At 40.7% G+C, this 16,624-nt stretch overlaps 1 protein-coding gene across 5 annotated transcripts in view; it reads right to left on the bottom strand.

The window, feature by feature from the left end:
• SLC35E3 (solute carrier family 35 member E3) overlaps positions 1–16,624 on the bottom strand; it is a 35,473-nt gene extending 18,849 nt beyond the window's left edge. Inside the window, exons 1-5 of one of the 5 annotated variants that reach the window (XM_006205845.4) lie at positions 15,982–16,624; positions 15,020–15,130; positions 10,991–11,149; positions 7,108–7,190; positions 2,020–4,578 (exon numbers count right to left, since the gene is read on the bottom strand). In XM_006205845.4, the coding sequence (XP_006205907.1) occupies positions 4,392–4,578; positions 7,108–7,190; positions 10,991–11,149; positions 15,020–15,130; positions 15,982–16,383 (942 nt within the window). In that variant the 5' untranslated portion in view covers positions 16,384–16,624 and the 3' untranslated portion in view covers positions 2,020–4,391. Of the gene's footprint in view, positions 1–2,019; positions 4,579–7,107; positions 7,191–10,990; positions 11,150–15,019; positions 15,131–15,981 lie in introns of those variants that run through there. The other 4 variants (XM_031683131.2, XM_015240606.3, XM_072973046.1 and 1 more) reach the window with 4 other exon arrangements.

The raw sequence follows: 16,624 nt of genomic DNA, 5'->3' as shown, positions 1-16,624 counted from the left end.
TATCCAAGCCAGCCATGCGCCATGTGCCACACTAGCCCCCTAAACAGAGTGGTCTCTCTCTTGGCAGATTTCTTTGCCCTTTTTTAACCTTAGCAGTAATATGGACAAGAGATTGTATAACTGATCATCCCTTAGTGGGCTTGCAAAATTGTTTTTTCAAAGTCTGCTGGCAGTTGGCAAAAGTAACTGTTGATTTTATTAACAGCAACCCACATTTCAAGAATACATTCAGAGGCCAAAAATAAAACTACTTTTCAGAACAAAAGATCATCCTGTGACAGAAGTATGTGCACTTCTTACAGGGTATCTGGTGCTTTACAATTTTAACCCTGTAATAATAAATTAGCATTGCGATAAAAGTCTTAGACTCACACACAAGAAGCCCCCATTCATGTCAAGCAACATGCAACACCGCGTGCAATGCTGTATGTTGCAGTAGCAATAGAGCTGTCTATATTCTTGGATCCACATCCTGACCTCTCACACACTGACCATTCACTCTCCTCCAAACTGCTTTTTGCCACCAGCACTCCACTGAAACAGCCTTACTAAGATCCACAATAAACTGCCAATAAATGCAATGGTTATTTTTCTGTGCAAGTCTACCTCGACCTCTGAGCAATACTGTCACCTTTGGCCACCCTCTCTACCATCACAGCATCATCCTTGTTTTTCTCCTATCTCTCTGACTCTTCCTTTTCAGAATTACCTTCCTCTACCAGCACAGGCTGGAGTTCTTCAAGGCTCAGTTGTAAAAATACTGACTCAGTATGCTGTACACCTGAAACTAATATTGTAAATTAACTGTACCTTAATTAAAAAGAAAACACTTGAGTTCTAAACCTATATGGTTGTTTAATTAATAACTTCAACTGGATTTCTCAAAGATGCCTCAAAATCCAGATGGCCCTGTATGAACTCAGTCTCTGTCCTTCCCAACCCAGCCCTCTTCTTTTGTTTCCTATCTCAAAGAGTAGTAACAGACTCTACCAAGCTGCGCATATCAAACATGTGTGATTATTAATTTTTTAAAACAGAGGTACCGAGGACAGAACCCAGGAATCAGCGCATGCCAAGCACACTCTCTACCACTGAGTCATTACCCGCCCCCTCCAAACACGTGTGATTCTCAACTGCACCTTCTCCAGTGCCCAATCGAAGTCCACTTGATTTCATCGACTAAATCCTCTTGATCTACCCACTTCTGTCATCTCACCACCACTCCTCTAAGCTATCTCATCTCCCTGCAGTCATCTCCGAACTGCTCTCCTAGCATCTCTGGTTCTCATCCTTGTGTTTCAAAACAAAGGAGTTGACTGTGACAACGCTTGGAATACGCCCTCTTGCTCGTCCTAACATAGCCTACAAGGTATTCTATGGTCTGAGGCTGGCCTTCTTTTCCAGTCTCACATCTCCCCTTCCCTAAAGGTACTCTCTCCCCTCCATCCTTTTTGCAGTTCTTTAAACTCATCCTAAATTCCTCCAATAGGCCTATGTGCTATTCCCCTTCCTCTCTACTCAGCTAACTTCTATATGCCCATCAGATTTCAGCTCAATTGTCCTTTCCTCACGGACACTCTCACTGACAGTCCATTCTGAGCCAGATTCTTTTGTTATAGCCTCCAGAGAACCATGCTCCTTTTAGGATGTAAGTTTATTATAATAAACTGATGTTTTTACTGAATTAGTGTCTATCTTTTCTGCTAGAACAATGTTTCTTAAGATCACAGGGAACATAGGATTGTCTTTGCACAGCCATGTTCAATAAATCCTTGCTGAGTGAATGAAATGAGCATTGTATTCCTGATGTTAGCAAGTATAAACCAGTTCAAGTGTGAAAACAAATGCAAAACAATTTATCTAATAAATCTGGTCTCCATTCTTTTAACCAAACTTTCTCCTTTGGCCATTCTGTGTATTCATTCACCCAACAAATGTTCATGGTTGGAGTCAATGTGAACTGCTTGGTGAACGCTGTCGCTTTTAAGTGAAATTGACAACTAATGATTTGAAACTAGCAAGGTTTAAACAAGGTTTAAAAAGTATTTCAAAAAATGAAACAGGAGAAAGCTTACTTCATTTCACAGGGAAAGATTTCTCTTACACTCTTTTGAAAGGGAGATGAGGATTTTGCTTCATTAGATGCTACACACGTGGGAGCGTCACCCCTGCACACGCATGTAGAAATTACATGTTAATTTAAACACACACAGAGAACATTTCTTAGGCAAACATAATGCCTGAGGCTCGTCTGATAAGACAACTTGCACACACACATGCCATCCTTCTTCCGCCAGTTCCAACATGCAATTCTAAAGTAAAAACATCAGGTTCTCTTTATTTGTAACAGGAAAAACTGAAGTTGAGCCATCGAACATAGGATAAAAAACAGGTGCAGTTACAACTGTAACAAAGGGAGAGTTCACGTGCATTCTCCCATACACTGCGTTTCGGGTTTGTCTCTGGGGTTGGTCCGTGTCAGCTGATGCATTTTTTCCCCAGGAACTTTCTTTTCAATGGGAAGATGGTCCTCAGGGCAAAAAATGTTTATCAGACTTCAGTTCCAGCAGTACATGTTTTATTTACTTATCAATATGTACCCTGACCCTAGCTCGCTCCAATCTTCCTTGCATTCCTATTGACGTTGGTCATTTATTATAACGTTCCCCCAACATTGATTAAAAATCACCCCTCCCAAGTTCTATTTACAGTTAAGACGTATTTGTACATGGCACAAATTAACTCAGCTGTTAGTGCACAGAGGTCACATAATACTCACTGTGCTGAAATACTTTTCTCCAGCTTTTGGGGAATAATTACATGTTAATTTAAACATACACAGGGAATATTTCTTGGGCAAACATAATGCCTGAGGCTCATCTGGTGAGACAAATTGCTTTGTACCTCTTAGCACAATAAAATGTATCTTTGGAAACTGAGAAGAACCAAAGAGCATTTAAAACAAAGAAAATAACACACACGGATCACACAACAGATTGACGGATACATTGAAATTCTATCAAAACAGATTTTCAGTGAGGCTTTTCATTTCAAACAGGCCAGGGAAAAAAAACATCCTAAAAGGTGTATTTTATACACGTGGCTCTCTATCCACTTAAGAGTTGTTTTCTCATTTAAGGTTTCTAAATAATATTTAGAAAAAAAGAATTATTTATTACAAGAGGCATTATCTTCCTCAGTCAATTTATGGTGAGAGGTTATGAAAAACTGCTTTGAAAACTCAACTGTCAGAAGTCGGCAGAAATACATTTTGTAATTCAGTATGTGGGACTATCATTTCTTTAAGTAGAAATCATGTATCTCCCCTATAACTTATTTTTAAGTATCCTTTAAAAAAATTCAGGGAACTTGTTAAATACTGATTATTTCTCTGCTTCTCTTTCAAATCTTTCCTCATATTTTCATCAAGTTTCTGCTTAGTCTTTGATAACATTTGCTTTGACTTGCTGCTCAAGAATTTTCCCCAGCCACCTTAGAAAAGCTGACCTAGTTCACTCCAAATCTTTCAATGCCAAAGAAAGCTCCGAGGGCGCCTCAAAGTGAGGGGTAGGGAGTGATAGCAGGGAGGTAGTATTAAGAAATCACCAACCTGAAATGCTCACAGAGGCCAGGAGAACCACCACCAGAAAAGAAGAAATCGGCTCAATTCCTCCTACAGCCTTTTCTTTGGGCCATTTAAACATGGAGCTATTTTGTTTGTTAACTTCACATATAGTTTCTAGAGTTCACTAAGAGCTCAAAAATAAGATAATACCTATAGGCACTGCAGTTTTTCGAAAACACCTAATTTCCTGTATCAATTTTCTACTAGAGAAATGGTACTGTTAGAATTGGGTTCTGTCTTAACATCTTTCCAACACTTTGCTTTTGATAAATGAGAGTTCATTTCTATAAATTAAAAAAGCAGGAAGTTATACTAAAACAGAAATGCTAGCTTTAAATTCTGACTTTGGCCTAAATTATAAAAGAGCATCGGGGGACCACCTATAAGCAAGCAGAAGAGTCCTATGTGTCCTTCCTTAAAAACCACTGTACATTTGTAGCACAGTGGTTTAAATTCCTTTGCCCCTATTATAAAACTTTAATCTCATGTACTTCATTTGTTATAATCAAACCATCCTATACACCTCACATAATCATCTTTGGAAAGAAGCATGAGCTATGTTTTAGAGAACGAGGTTTTTTTTTTAAAGGTACTCTAAAAGAGAAATAAGTATCTATGAATAAAATTTCATTTGAGTTACTTCTTACAAACATCATTTGATGAATTTTGCAATATTATTTTTTTTCTTCTTTGAAACTAACTTGCACACTTAATACTTAAGAAAAAATCTTCTTGGGGTGACTTTCTTTTCTCCACAAAAACCCAATTAAGGACGTTGTACCAATTTACTCTTACTTCCTTCCTGTTCACTGAGTTTAAAATGGGTGTAAGCGAGAATGCCAAATAATGTACATAACATGCCAAGACCCTGATTAACGGACAGCGGGTCCTTAAATAAAACATATCCTCCAAATAAAGTAATGCAGAACTTGAAGTGTCCAAACATGTTATAGCTGAGGTTTTAGGATAAGGATAAAAAATAACAAGATAGATGCTATATTCACACACACAGAGCAAAGCTTCCTGTGGCTGGAAAGAAGTGCATGAAACAGACTGAACAGCAGCCCCCATCCAAAGAACAAGAGAGCTTCAGTGAGATGTGGGGCTGATCCTAGTTTCTTCAAGTAGGTTTCAGCAATTAATCAGTGATAGGAGATTGCCTCAACTCTCCCCATTGACCTTGCCAAAGAAGAGAAAGGGGACTATAATATGAGGTTGGGAAAGAGATTCAAAACAAGGTACAGAGAAGATATTTTGCAGAGCACTTTGTGATGCTGTTTCATAGAGCCATTTCTAATAAACCTCTCCTGGCTAATGAGGTGAGATGTGTAGTGTAAGGCACCAGAGAGCTGCCTCAAGGTCAACACATCCGCTGTGCATAAGTTTAGGAGGGAACCGGGGAAAGGGGAGGGAGGAACACTGATCACCAAGCACACAGCACTGCTGTCTCTATTTCAGTCAACAGCAACTCTACCAGGTGCTCTACCAACCTGCTCTACCAGGTGCTCAGGTCAAAACTGGGTGAGTCAACCTTGTTTCCTTTCTCATTCTCCACTTCCAATCTGCCTGTAAAACCTGTTGGCACTCCTTGAACATATATGAAGAATCCAGTGACTTTTCACTACAGCTGCTGTGACCATCCTAGTACCAAACTACTGTGGTCTCTGAAACAGCACCCTGCAGTGGCCTCCTGATGGCTTCCCTTCTTCTCTTGGCCCTTTCAGTACAGTGGTTCTCAGCGAGGGCTGATTCTGTCATGTGGGCAAGGTCTGGACACACTTTCGGTTTTCATAATTGGGGAGGGGGGTGCTACCGGCTTCTAGTGGGTAGAGGCCAGAGATGCGGCTGAACATCCATCCTCCCGTGTATAGGACAGGCCTCTGCAACGAGCAGCTGTCTGGTCCAGAAGGTCAACAGCACTGAGGCTGAAAAGCCCTGCTTTGTCTAGTCTCAACCCAGCAGCCCAGAGGGGTCCTATGAGAACATTCATAAAACCACATCATTTCTCGCTCAAAACTCCAATGGCCTCCCCTCGCACTCAGAAAACAATCCTTCATATGAAAGCTCTGCTCAGTCTGGCTCCCTGTTACTCTCAGAGTCCTACTACCCCTGCCCTCTGTTCCTCCAGCTCCAGCACACAGGCCTCTTGTCCCTTCGGCCCCTCCCTGGCTGTTCTCTCTGCCTGGAATGCCACCCATGCCCATCTGCTCGGAGTAACCTCACTTGCTTCAGGTCTTTACTTGGAAGTCCCCTTCCTGTGGAGGCCTTCCCGACGGCCCTCTATCCCCGACATTCCATATTCCCTTTCCTGCTTAATTTTTTCTCCTTGTCACTTAACATTATCCAACACTGTATACGTATATTTCTTATTTTTCTCATTTCTAGCCTGTCTACTGCTCCAGAATTTAAGGCTGTGAGAGCAAAGAGTTTTGTCTCTTTGGTTCACTACTGTATCTCCAGTGCCCGATATACAGTAGCTATTCAGTATGAGAATACTTATTAAGTCAAGGAGTGGTTTACACTGGGTGCTCAATAAATATTTGTTGAATGAATGGATGTTCTTCATCAGGGCACAAACTTAGATGTCATGATTTGGCAGCACGGTGCACAAGTTCTGGGGCAAGACCTCAGGGGCTCAAATCTGGACGCTGAGCTTTTCAACTGGATGATGCTGAGTTATCCAACCCCTCTGCACCTCCACTTCCTCCTCTGTAGAGTACGATAACAGAATTTATCTCAACAAACTGCTCAAAAATGAAATGCTTAATACGCATAAGGTGTTTCAAACAGTCCCTGGCACAAAATAAACACTTACTAAGTGTTGTTTTTTAAAAATATTATTATTATCATTGCTGTTATTTATTGATAATTGGCAAATACGCTGCTTTTTTTTACTTTGTTGACATCTCAGTGTTCACTCATTAAAAGCAAAATGTTAAAAATGGGCAATTGAGTTTGATTCAGACCTTCAAGTCATGACTTCATTTCTTAAATATTGAGAACATGGGCACACCAATGTCCAAATAAATACAAAAACAAATTCAAAAGTCAGAGTGACTGGTCTGCAATTATTTCCGTTATTTGGATTAACCACACCTAGCTATTACTATTAATAACTGAAAAGTGATGGAAAACCAGAGTATCCACTTCATTAGTTGCTCAACAAATACTTATTTAACTCCACTATGTGCAAGGAATGGTGATCTATGTTAGTTTTGGTAGGGGAAAAGGGCAGCTCTTACTTAAGAAAATTCAACAGCATTTATGGTACAGAAAATTAACCCATTTCTCTAGTACATATTTCTTTACATTTCCAAGGACTCTAGTGTGAAAAGATACACACTAAAAAAACAAAAAAGAATTCACTCTATTCAACTGAGGCCATGCAATAGGAAATGTAGACTGAAATAACAAAATGAAGATGACAGGGTTTTGGAGAGTACAAAAGACTAGGCACTTGTAAGTTACTAGGAAAAGGATACGTGACTGGTGAAGTGTTCCCAATGATCCAATAAATCGATAAGTTCACCATGAAAGCTATTACTCCAGATAGCAGGACCATAAGCTACAAATAAACCAAAAGAATCATTAATGCAAAGCTGCTGCAATCATTACCATCATCAAGTAAAAACACACTTCGTCAGGAATTTCCATCAACCTTAAGAATAAGATTTTTAGTGGGGGGTGGGGTATATGTATAGCTCAGTGGTAGAGTGCCTGCCTAGAATGTACTCCTGGGTTCAATCCCTGGTACCTCCATTAAAAAAAAAAAAAGATTTTTAAAAAAGAGAGAATCAAGTTGGGAAACAGCAAGAACTAAGGGTAAAAGAGCAGAATGAAAATTATTCAGAAATGTAATTTTGTCTATAAAATGTAATGGGAAAATGCTCCAATAATATCCTGCTTCTTAATGTGAATTTCCAGGTTCATTTTTCTTATCCATCCAAAAAAAAAGTATTTTGTAATAATTTCTTATTATAAAAGTAGTATATATTCATTATAGAAGAGTCAGAAAATAAAGATGAGCAAAAGGAATATAAAGAATTCTTTTTTCTTCCAGTTTTATTGAGGTGTAATTGACATACAGCACTGCGTACTGTTTAAGGTGGACAGCATGATTTGACTGATGAAACGATTACCACAGTAAGTTTAGAGAACATCCATCATCTCACATGTATACAAAATTAAATAGGAAAAACAAAATTACTTTCTCATGTGATGAGAGCTCTTGTAAGGAATTCTTATAATGTCAACCACTCACTGCTGTTAATACCTTGGTATATATCCTTCCAGATCTTTTATCCATTGAACTGCTCATACTCATTCTTATTTAAACTTATTCAGTAGGCATTCACTGGGTATCTACAAAACTAGGCCAGGCCTTGTAAGGAACACAATGGGCTCTTGCCCTCAAAGATCTTAGAAACCACCTGAGGACATAATAAAACTCTTAATTATCATAGCTTATACTCACATAGTACTCATTATATGCCAAGAATTGTTCTAAATGTTTTACACATACAAGCTCATTTAATCCTTACAAACAGCCGTAAGGAAGTAAAATATCTCCCATTTTCACAGACAAGAAAACAGAACACAGAGAGGTAAAGCAACTTGCCTAAGATACACAGCTAGTAAGTGGAAGTGCTGAGATCTACACCCAGAGGAGTCTGGTTCTGGAGTCCTGGCTCCTAACTCACTATGCTATGCTACCTCATAACTATGTGGAAGAGAGCGAGCAATACAAGATGCACAGCTCAATGAAAGAAAATGAGTCCTGAGCTCTGCCTCATCATTGAGCAAAGAGACAACAGGTTCTACAGGACTCTCTAGGCTGGAGATGGCATTTTGGGCTGAGAAAGCAAGAAAAGTCTTTGGATTTCAAATGTATGTTTAGATTAGAGACAGAATTAAGAGGGGTAGGATTTCAAGCAGAGGAAACAGTATGGTTCAGAGCACAGAGGCACGAAAGCATGGGTGTCACAGGCATGTGCCTAGAACAGTGAGTACACCAACATGACTGAGGACGGCGGACAAAGTGGCTGCACCACTGGAGACACACAACATTCTGTTCAAGCCCATCCCACAGCATTACTGTAAAAGTTATAAAATCATTTTCTATTTCTGAAATAAGAGAATTTAAAGCAAGTATTAATTGTGATTTGAATTACTAAGAAGTTTCAGTTCCAAAGAAAACATGTCATATTTGAAGATTCTTTCTGTCTCATGTAGGTTTTCTCAGTTTTTATTTTTATTCATTTTTGGGGGGGGGGTTAGTTATTTAGTAGTAGTAGTAGTAGTAGTAGTAGTACTTTAACAGAGGTCCTGGGGATTGAACCAAGGACCTTGTGCATGCTAAGCACACAGTCTACCACTGAGCTATACCCTACCTCCTTTCAGCTTTTAAATCAGTGCAGTTATAAGGGGACCAGGGGAGCCCGATGTACTGCCTATTTAGGTAGAAACAGGAACACCTCATTTGTTTGCCAACAGTGAGGTTCGTTCAATTTTCAACCAAGACAAACTTGCTCTTTAAAGACTTTAGAAATTGTTTCTAGAAATGTATCACTGTTGATTTTACTGAGTTCACAGGAAGTCACAGACCTATTTCTTAATGACCTGGCACATCATCAAAAACACAATTACATACTCTACTTTTGAGGCAATGATGTCCTCTAGAGGAATGAAAGAGACTTTCCCTTATTCAATGGCCTCAGACTGCTGTGCTCTTGTTTCTTTGACCTTTCTGATGGCTTTTCAGCTGAGTTCTTCATTTTCAAATCTGTTGGAGGGCCAGTCACAGGAAACCTCTCCCTTTCTAGTCTAAGGTGCCTGAGCCGCAGTGGTTAGGAGACCAGATGACCAAGTTGGCTAGAACTTCAGTAAAAGTAAGAGGAAATATTATCTGAGAGCAGTCGGTTGATTTCTACTTTGGAAAAAAGGCCCTATGGCCAAAGTACACAAATTTGAAACAACTACCAATCTGCTCATAGGTAGCCTAGTGAGTGGTTAAGAGTGTGGACTCTGTATCCAGAATGTGTGGATTCAAACTCTGGCTCTGCTATTGGATCTTAAGTCAGTTACTTAACTCTACCTCTCAGCTTCAACAGTAAACAGGGATAATAATAGTACCCACCTAATAAAGTTGTTACGAGGATCCAATAAATTAATATTTGCGAAGTGCTTAGAATAGTGCCTGGAACAGACTGAGGGCTATGCATGTTTGAGAAATTAATGTCACCAACAAAAAAGACACTCCCACAGACTGTGTTAAAAGTATGAGAAGCAGAAGTTCCTTTCCTCAGTAGGGGATTATACTTTCTAACTATATTAGAATGTCCCCAGCATGCATACCCCTTTGATTTGGCAATTCCACTCTAAGACTCTATTCCATAGAACACAAAGTCCCAGTTCACGAGGACACATGTACAAGGATGTTTACTGTAATACTGTTCACAGTGGTTAAGAATTGCAGCTATTATACAGACACTCAAAAGAATAATTTGAAGAGACTTTCAAGAGATATTGTTCAGTGAGAAAAGCAAGACACAGAAAATCATGTGTAATACGGCCCCACTTTTGTAAGAGAAACAAACATTTAATCTATGTATACACACGTGTTTCCGTGCCTGTGGATGTTGTGTGTGTTTATATGTGGGCATGTACAGCACAGAGAAAAATATGGAGAACAAACACTAGAATGTGAACATGACCTACTTCAACAAGCAGGGGTGGGGAAACGGGATGCTGAAGTGTGTGTGAGTAGGAGGGCTGGGGAAAAGGAATCCATGACAAGAAGAGCATATAAATTTTGTTCCATGTAAATAAAATTGAACAAACACACACACATACCTGTGTCTGTGTATATGAAAAAGAGATCTGTGAAAAGATTACCAAAGTGGTAAAGGTAATTACCTCAGTGTGGCAGGATTCTGAGAGACCTTCACTCTATATTTTTATGTATGTTCAAAAATCTATACAATGAGCATGTACTACTTGTATTATTATAATACAATCAACAAAGCTATACTTTCATTATAAAAAAGTTAATAAAATCCAGACAGTATTTGTGGGCTATAGCTTGGCATGGTCAGGATAGTAGCCAGGCATCAGAAGACCTGAATTCTAGTCCTGAGCTTGCTGCTGACTAGCTGTTTGACCTTAATCAAGTCCCTTAATCTTTCTGTGCCTCAGTTTCTTCATCTGAAGAATAATCCTTAGCTTGCTTGCCTCCCTTACAGGGTAATTTTGAATATTAAATGTGAAAATGGATCTGAGACAGTGCTCTGAAAACTAAAAATTGCATTAATAAAGGAGAAATTATTACTGTCTTGTTTCTTAGACATCAAAACAATTAGAACTTACCAAAGCAGAAACTGACCAGGGACCAAATATTCCTCCTTCTCCAAACACTGGCTCAAAGAAGGGCACGGCGACCAGCAACATGGCAGACGACATCGGCGCCTGGTAGTAGAGCAGCTGCATCGAGTTCACTTGTAATTCATGCTGCTTGGCTCCCACCCACTGAAAATTGAGAGAGAAAACAAGTGAGGCAGAAATGAAAAAAAAATAGCATCACTTAATATGCAACTCTAGCCACAAAGATGGGAATGTGGGGCAGAGCTAGGGGAAGAGGAAATGCCTAATGATCTTATAAGATTCCAAAGATCAATAATATACATGCATATCCTTTAAGAACCTTGGATGAAAGGAGCTTTATAAATTTAATGATCTATTTTCTTCTCGATTGTAAAGGAGAAAAAAACAGTCTTCTCTTCCCTCCTGATCCTAGTAAATGGGGAAAGTCTCTGCATCCAGGGCCTCACAGACATTAGAGATCTTGGGAAAATTAGGCAGGAAAGGAAAGTTATAAGCAGGAATAAGCAGGATAATATTTACAAGCAGGATAAGCAGGAATACAAATGCACAGTCAGACTTCATTTCTTTCCAAAAATGGCCCCTCAAAGAGAAGACGAGGGGGCAGGGCGGACTCTAATTGGAGACGGACCGCAACCTCAGCTATCCCAGGTGGCTGCCAAGGTGTGTGGCTACAAAGGCATGTGAGGTCTTTTCATTCACTTCAGAAAACCCGATCAATGGTAGAAAGAACTTTCCCCTTCACGGCTGACTGTTCTGTGGGTAACCCCCCACCAGGACACCTCAATAAACTCAATAATCACAAACCCTCAAAGACCATCATTCAGTAGAACCAATGCCTCAAAGCCTCAAATCCCATCAGTCCTCAAAATGCCTCACAAATATAACTGAAAAGGTGGCTTTAAAGAATGCTCCACAGGACTGTGTGAGTGCGATCTGGCAGGAACAGTCGTGCTTTTGAATCACCGCTCCTCCGTAATTCTTTTTCCTGTAGATCTGGGTATCCCGTTACATAAAGTCTCGTCTATAGAAATCCACCAGGACAAATATAGCAGGAAATCTGAAGCGGACTCCTGCCAGCCTTGCTAAGAGTTCTCTGTGCCTGTGAAGGACAAAGAGTCGATTCTCTGGCGCAGGGCACGCAGGGAGCAGTAATGAAGGCACCAGGGATCTGCTGGCCCCGCGTGGCTGCAGCAGCCTCTCTGGGCAGCCGCGTGTCCAACACAGAACAGCCTGGGACAGTGGGGACCTCAGGCCTCCACATGTCCACACTGCAGTGCAGCCTGGCTTCCAGCTGCCATCCCTTTCAAGAAGCTGCTCCCCCAGAGGGCACCCTCCCCTCCACAGCCACATCCACAGACCCCTCCTAGGCCCTCTTCCTGCTGGAGCTCCGTGTACAACCTGCAGATGCTCTTGAAAGAACCTGACTTCAGTTTGCACACCCTCTTCACTCACCTCTCCCTCCGCCTACTATCTGTAAAGGAGACTGGCCTTCTTCATTCTCCCCAATTGATCTCTTTTACTCTCCGCTGACACCTGCAGTTCTGACCTCCTTCCCTGAGCCTCCTGAACATCACACCTTCCACAGCTTACTGGCTGGCTTCATTAGATAATATGCAGGAACTTGTTTACGGTGAAGCTCCTTCCTTCCTTTCCCAGAGTAGCTCCTCCTGGGTGGGTCGGATAATGAAGATATAATAATCTCCAAGGCTCGGGCTCCTTACTTTCCTCACTCTCACATTCAGTCAGGTCCCACTAATTCTTTTTCCAAAAGGGCCCTGGAGTTTTACCTCCACGCCCAGTACCACTGTCCTTGTTCAGGTCCTGCCCGCCTGCCCCTTGAGCCCTGGAGAGCTTCCCAACTGCTCTGTCTGTCACTCTGCCTTTCTTCTCCTCCTCTCCCTTCACTGCCACCAGAGTTAAGTTTCTAAAACAGGGAGTGATCAAGTCACTCCCCCAGCTGAACTCCTCTCCTGATGCCCGCAGGATAAAGAGCATACTTCCTCCTAGAGATACTCAGTACTCCACCATGTGGTCTCACCCACCCCTTAGCCTTGTCTTTTCACAGTGCACAAGTTTCCACAAAGTCTAGTCTCACCAAACAAACCAAGTTCTCCAAAAATGCTCCGTACTTCACACATCACTGCCAAGAAAGACCTCTGCTATACTTCTTCGCTAAGCAAATTCCTATCCTATGTGTCCTTCAATTTAAATTAACTTTCCCATAACATCTTACTTCCCCACCCTCTTGCAGAACTGCCCCTTCTTTCCTGGTGTTCCTCAGAACTTTCCTCACACCCTCAGCTATACTAATTGTGATCACCTGTCTCCATGTGTTTGTGCTACACTGGATTATAGCTGCTTTTCATCTCTGTAGCAAGCTGAGCAGAAGAAACGTCTGCTGAATGAACGAAGGAGTCAACTGTCTATCTATTACTAAAGCTAACAGCTGATCATGCATCTTTTAACTCCTTTCAATGCTCTAGCAGTATAAGAAGAAATAACACAGAAATTACACCAGGATATGATGGAAAAATACGACTTTCTTTAAAATGAATTTTGGGGGGAATGTACCTATTCTGTAACAGTACTTTTATCATTTACTAGTACTCAAAGACTCTGTCCATGAGTTAGTAGACAATCATTCCTTGATGAACCTCATTTCAGATGGCTACCTGAGGATAAATATACAGGACCCTTCGATTCCAATCTAAAGCAATTTTAAGACTTATGTGAACAAAAATGGTCATATTGGCATAGACGGGGAGTAACGTGAATTGAAGTTATTGATGAGAAAATCAAGAAATTCTAATGTTCAACAATTAAACTTGCTATATTCAATAATTAATCCATACTAGGCCAAAAAAAAAAGTCCATTTAACAAAAAAGATAAATAGGAACATTCATTCACTGGATCTAATAAAAAAAATTTAAACTCACTGAAATACACCCAAATGTAGTTTTCTTAAAGCACAAACCTGAGCTTCCTCTGACCTCTCTGTAATAAAAGAATATCTTAGAGGCAAGGGACAAGACTGAGTGGGTGCCCCATCCTTTCATGTCACTGTTCTTTCATTTAAACTGCTTCTGTGCCACTTAAAAAACGTATTCAACCCCAGAATTTTCACATAACAATGTTTCTGAAATGACCAGTACTAGAAAATTTAAGATGCTAAGGCTGTATCATTAAACTCCTAACATTCTTAACAAGAATGCCTTAGTTGATAACCAGCGAACATTTGCGAAAAAAGTAAAATTGGTCACACATTTTGGCTCTGATTCCCCATGCAGGCACACCCAGAATTTCCAGTCCAAGGTTTTCAGTATAGAGAAAATACTGTTTCACTGTACCCTATACCATTCGTTATTCTTCTCCCCACTATATACGAAACAAACAAAAACCTGTATTTGCTGAGATTTTATGGTAACGAAGTAAGTGAATGAACAAATTTCTAATAAATGCCTGCTACAGGCAAAGCACAGCGCTAGTGCAAGAAGTAAAATACCCACTGCTATAAAGTACTGACACAGACAAATTACCAGAGGTCAATATATAAGCTGTAACTGTGGTATGTTTTGAGGGGGCAAGGATCTATAAATCTGAAATTTTCCTTTTGTGTTCAAATTTTTGGACCTGTACTCACTCCTTCAAAATGATGTCATAATTAAAGAGTAAATGATAAATATAACCAGTGAACTCAATCCTCAAGTAAAAAGCCTTACTACTCATTTTGTAAAGATTTCCCAGAAAATAATATAACATCACCCCAAACTCAGACTGTTAAGCATGGGTATTATACACTTACAAACAGGTAGGGAGGTATTTGGTGAGCATCATACACCCACGTGTCTCTGTCTCCTTTCTTCTCTTCACCTTGAGTCAGACAATTTATGCACTTATGCTTTCTTTCCAACAGTCTATTGTCTCTATACTGTATTTTCTAAACCTTGGGACACAGCTTCAAAATTTATGCAATCTGCTAAAAAGGCACATAAAGAAAAAAAAAAATTACCAACCACTTGATAAAGGGATGTAACTAAAACACCAAGAGCAGCAAACACCATTCCAAGGAAATTAAACTTCACATCGTAATAAGAATTTAGGATTACACCTAAAGTTATAGGAATCTGTAAAGAAAAAGAGGTAAATGTTGTTCAGATTAAATTCACGAGACAAAATTAGTATTCCTTTCACAGTGTCTTGCAAGGTTAATCATAAAAACATCACTAGGAAACAACAAATCTCCACAAATACTTTTTTCCATTCGGAAAAGATACACTGTTAATCCTGTTCTTCAAAGTGAAATGATAATTCTATATTTATGCTCACATTTAATTCTGTTTAAAATTCTGGGTAAAATAATGAGTCAATGTATTTCACTTTGCAAGAAAAAATATCACATGTATGCACATAGGTGTAAATGGACCCCCAAACCTAGTGTCTCAACAATATATAAACAAAAATGTATAACAAAAGCATTACGATTTTGAATATTGTAAGTTATGAAGTGTCAAAAATACTTTAGTCCATTTTCTTTAATTTAAAGATGCAGAAACCTCTGCAGTAAGTCGGCACAGGCATATCCTGAGACATATTTTATGCTAAACTTTTAGCGTTGATCATAATCGTTTTACAGTTTGAGATTTTGCACTTAATCTGATACACTGACTTGCATCACCCAATACAGTTTTCTTTTCTTACTGATCATAGCATTTCATTTCCATCAAATCGTAGTTATTAAAACTCACACAAGCAACGCTATTGGGCTAAAAGCTCAACAGAGTGCCAAAATGGCTTTTTTCCACCTTTCCCAAATAAGCCTGAAGTTCACATGCTCACAGATGACTCATGTGTGTGGATTTCAAGATTATGGGAAAGAGAATTAGTGCAAGGTTAACCATTCAAATTTCCCGGGGGGGAAAGACGGTCCAGGAGGTGGGTGGTTGGAGGGGCGCCTCGTCAAGCTGAAGCTACTCACCAGTGTGAGCTGTATTTTGATAGAGAAGGTTTTCTTGTAGCAGAGGGTCTGGATGACTATGATCACCGGCGTGGTCATGGCCTTGGCCAGCTGATAGGTGCCTATGGTGTTGTTCTGCAGAGATAAATTGGTGAAGACCACGAAGCCACAGAAGCTGAGGGCTAGGAGGAGGAGCTTGGAAGGCGGCAGACTTTTGGGGGCAAAGATGTCCAGCTTCTGGCAGACATACAAACCCAGCCAAGTGACCACGAAGTGCACCAGGGTCAGGCTCATGTTAGGGAAGCCATAGTGCACATAGATCCATTTGTTGAGGAACACGATGCAGATGGACGCCAGCAGGTTGAGCAGGAGTCCGGCGGCGATGCGCCCGTTGCCCCGCACTCGGTCCGTCAGGCTTGCCATGACCCCCACGAAGCCAGGGCCTAGCAGCCTCCGGAAGGGGCACCCGACCTGTGTCTGGCTGCCGTTTCTCTCCTCCTCCTCTACGTCCCTGCAGCCGCCGGCTTCACCGTCGGGCCAGGGACAGGCATGCAACCTTCGGGTCTTAGGCGCGCAGCAGCCTCAGCGGTACACACATGCTCAGCCGCCGCCCATTCAGCCGGCGACTACGCGGCAGCACGTCCCGCGCGCCCCGCCCCTTTCC

The sequence above is a fragment of the Vicugna pacos genome, chromosome 12, assembly GCF_048564905.1.
Source record: "Vicugna pacos chromosome 12, VicPac4, whole genome shotgun sequence".
In the NCBI taxonomy this organism is placed as follows: Eukaryota; Metazoa; Chordata; class Mammalia; order Artiodactyla; family Camelidae; genus Vicugna; species Vicugna pacos.
The sequence above is the reverse complement of the archived record's forward strand: the minus strand, read 5'-3'. Positions and strand labels throughout refer to the sequence as shown.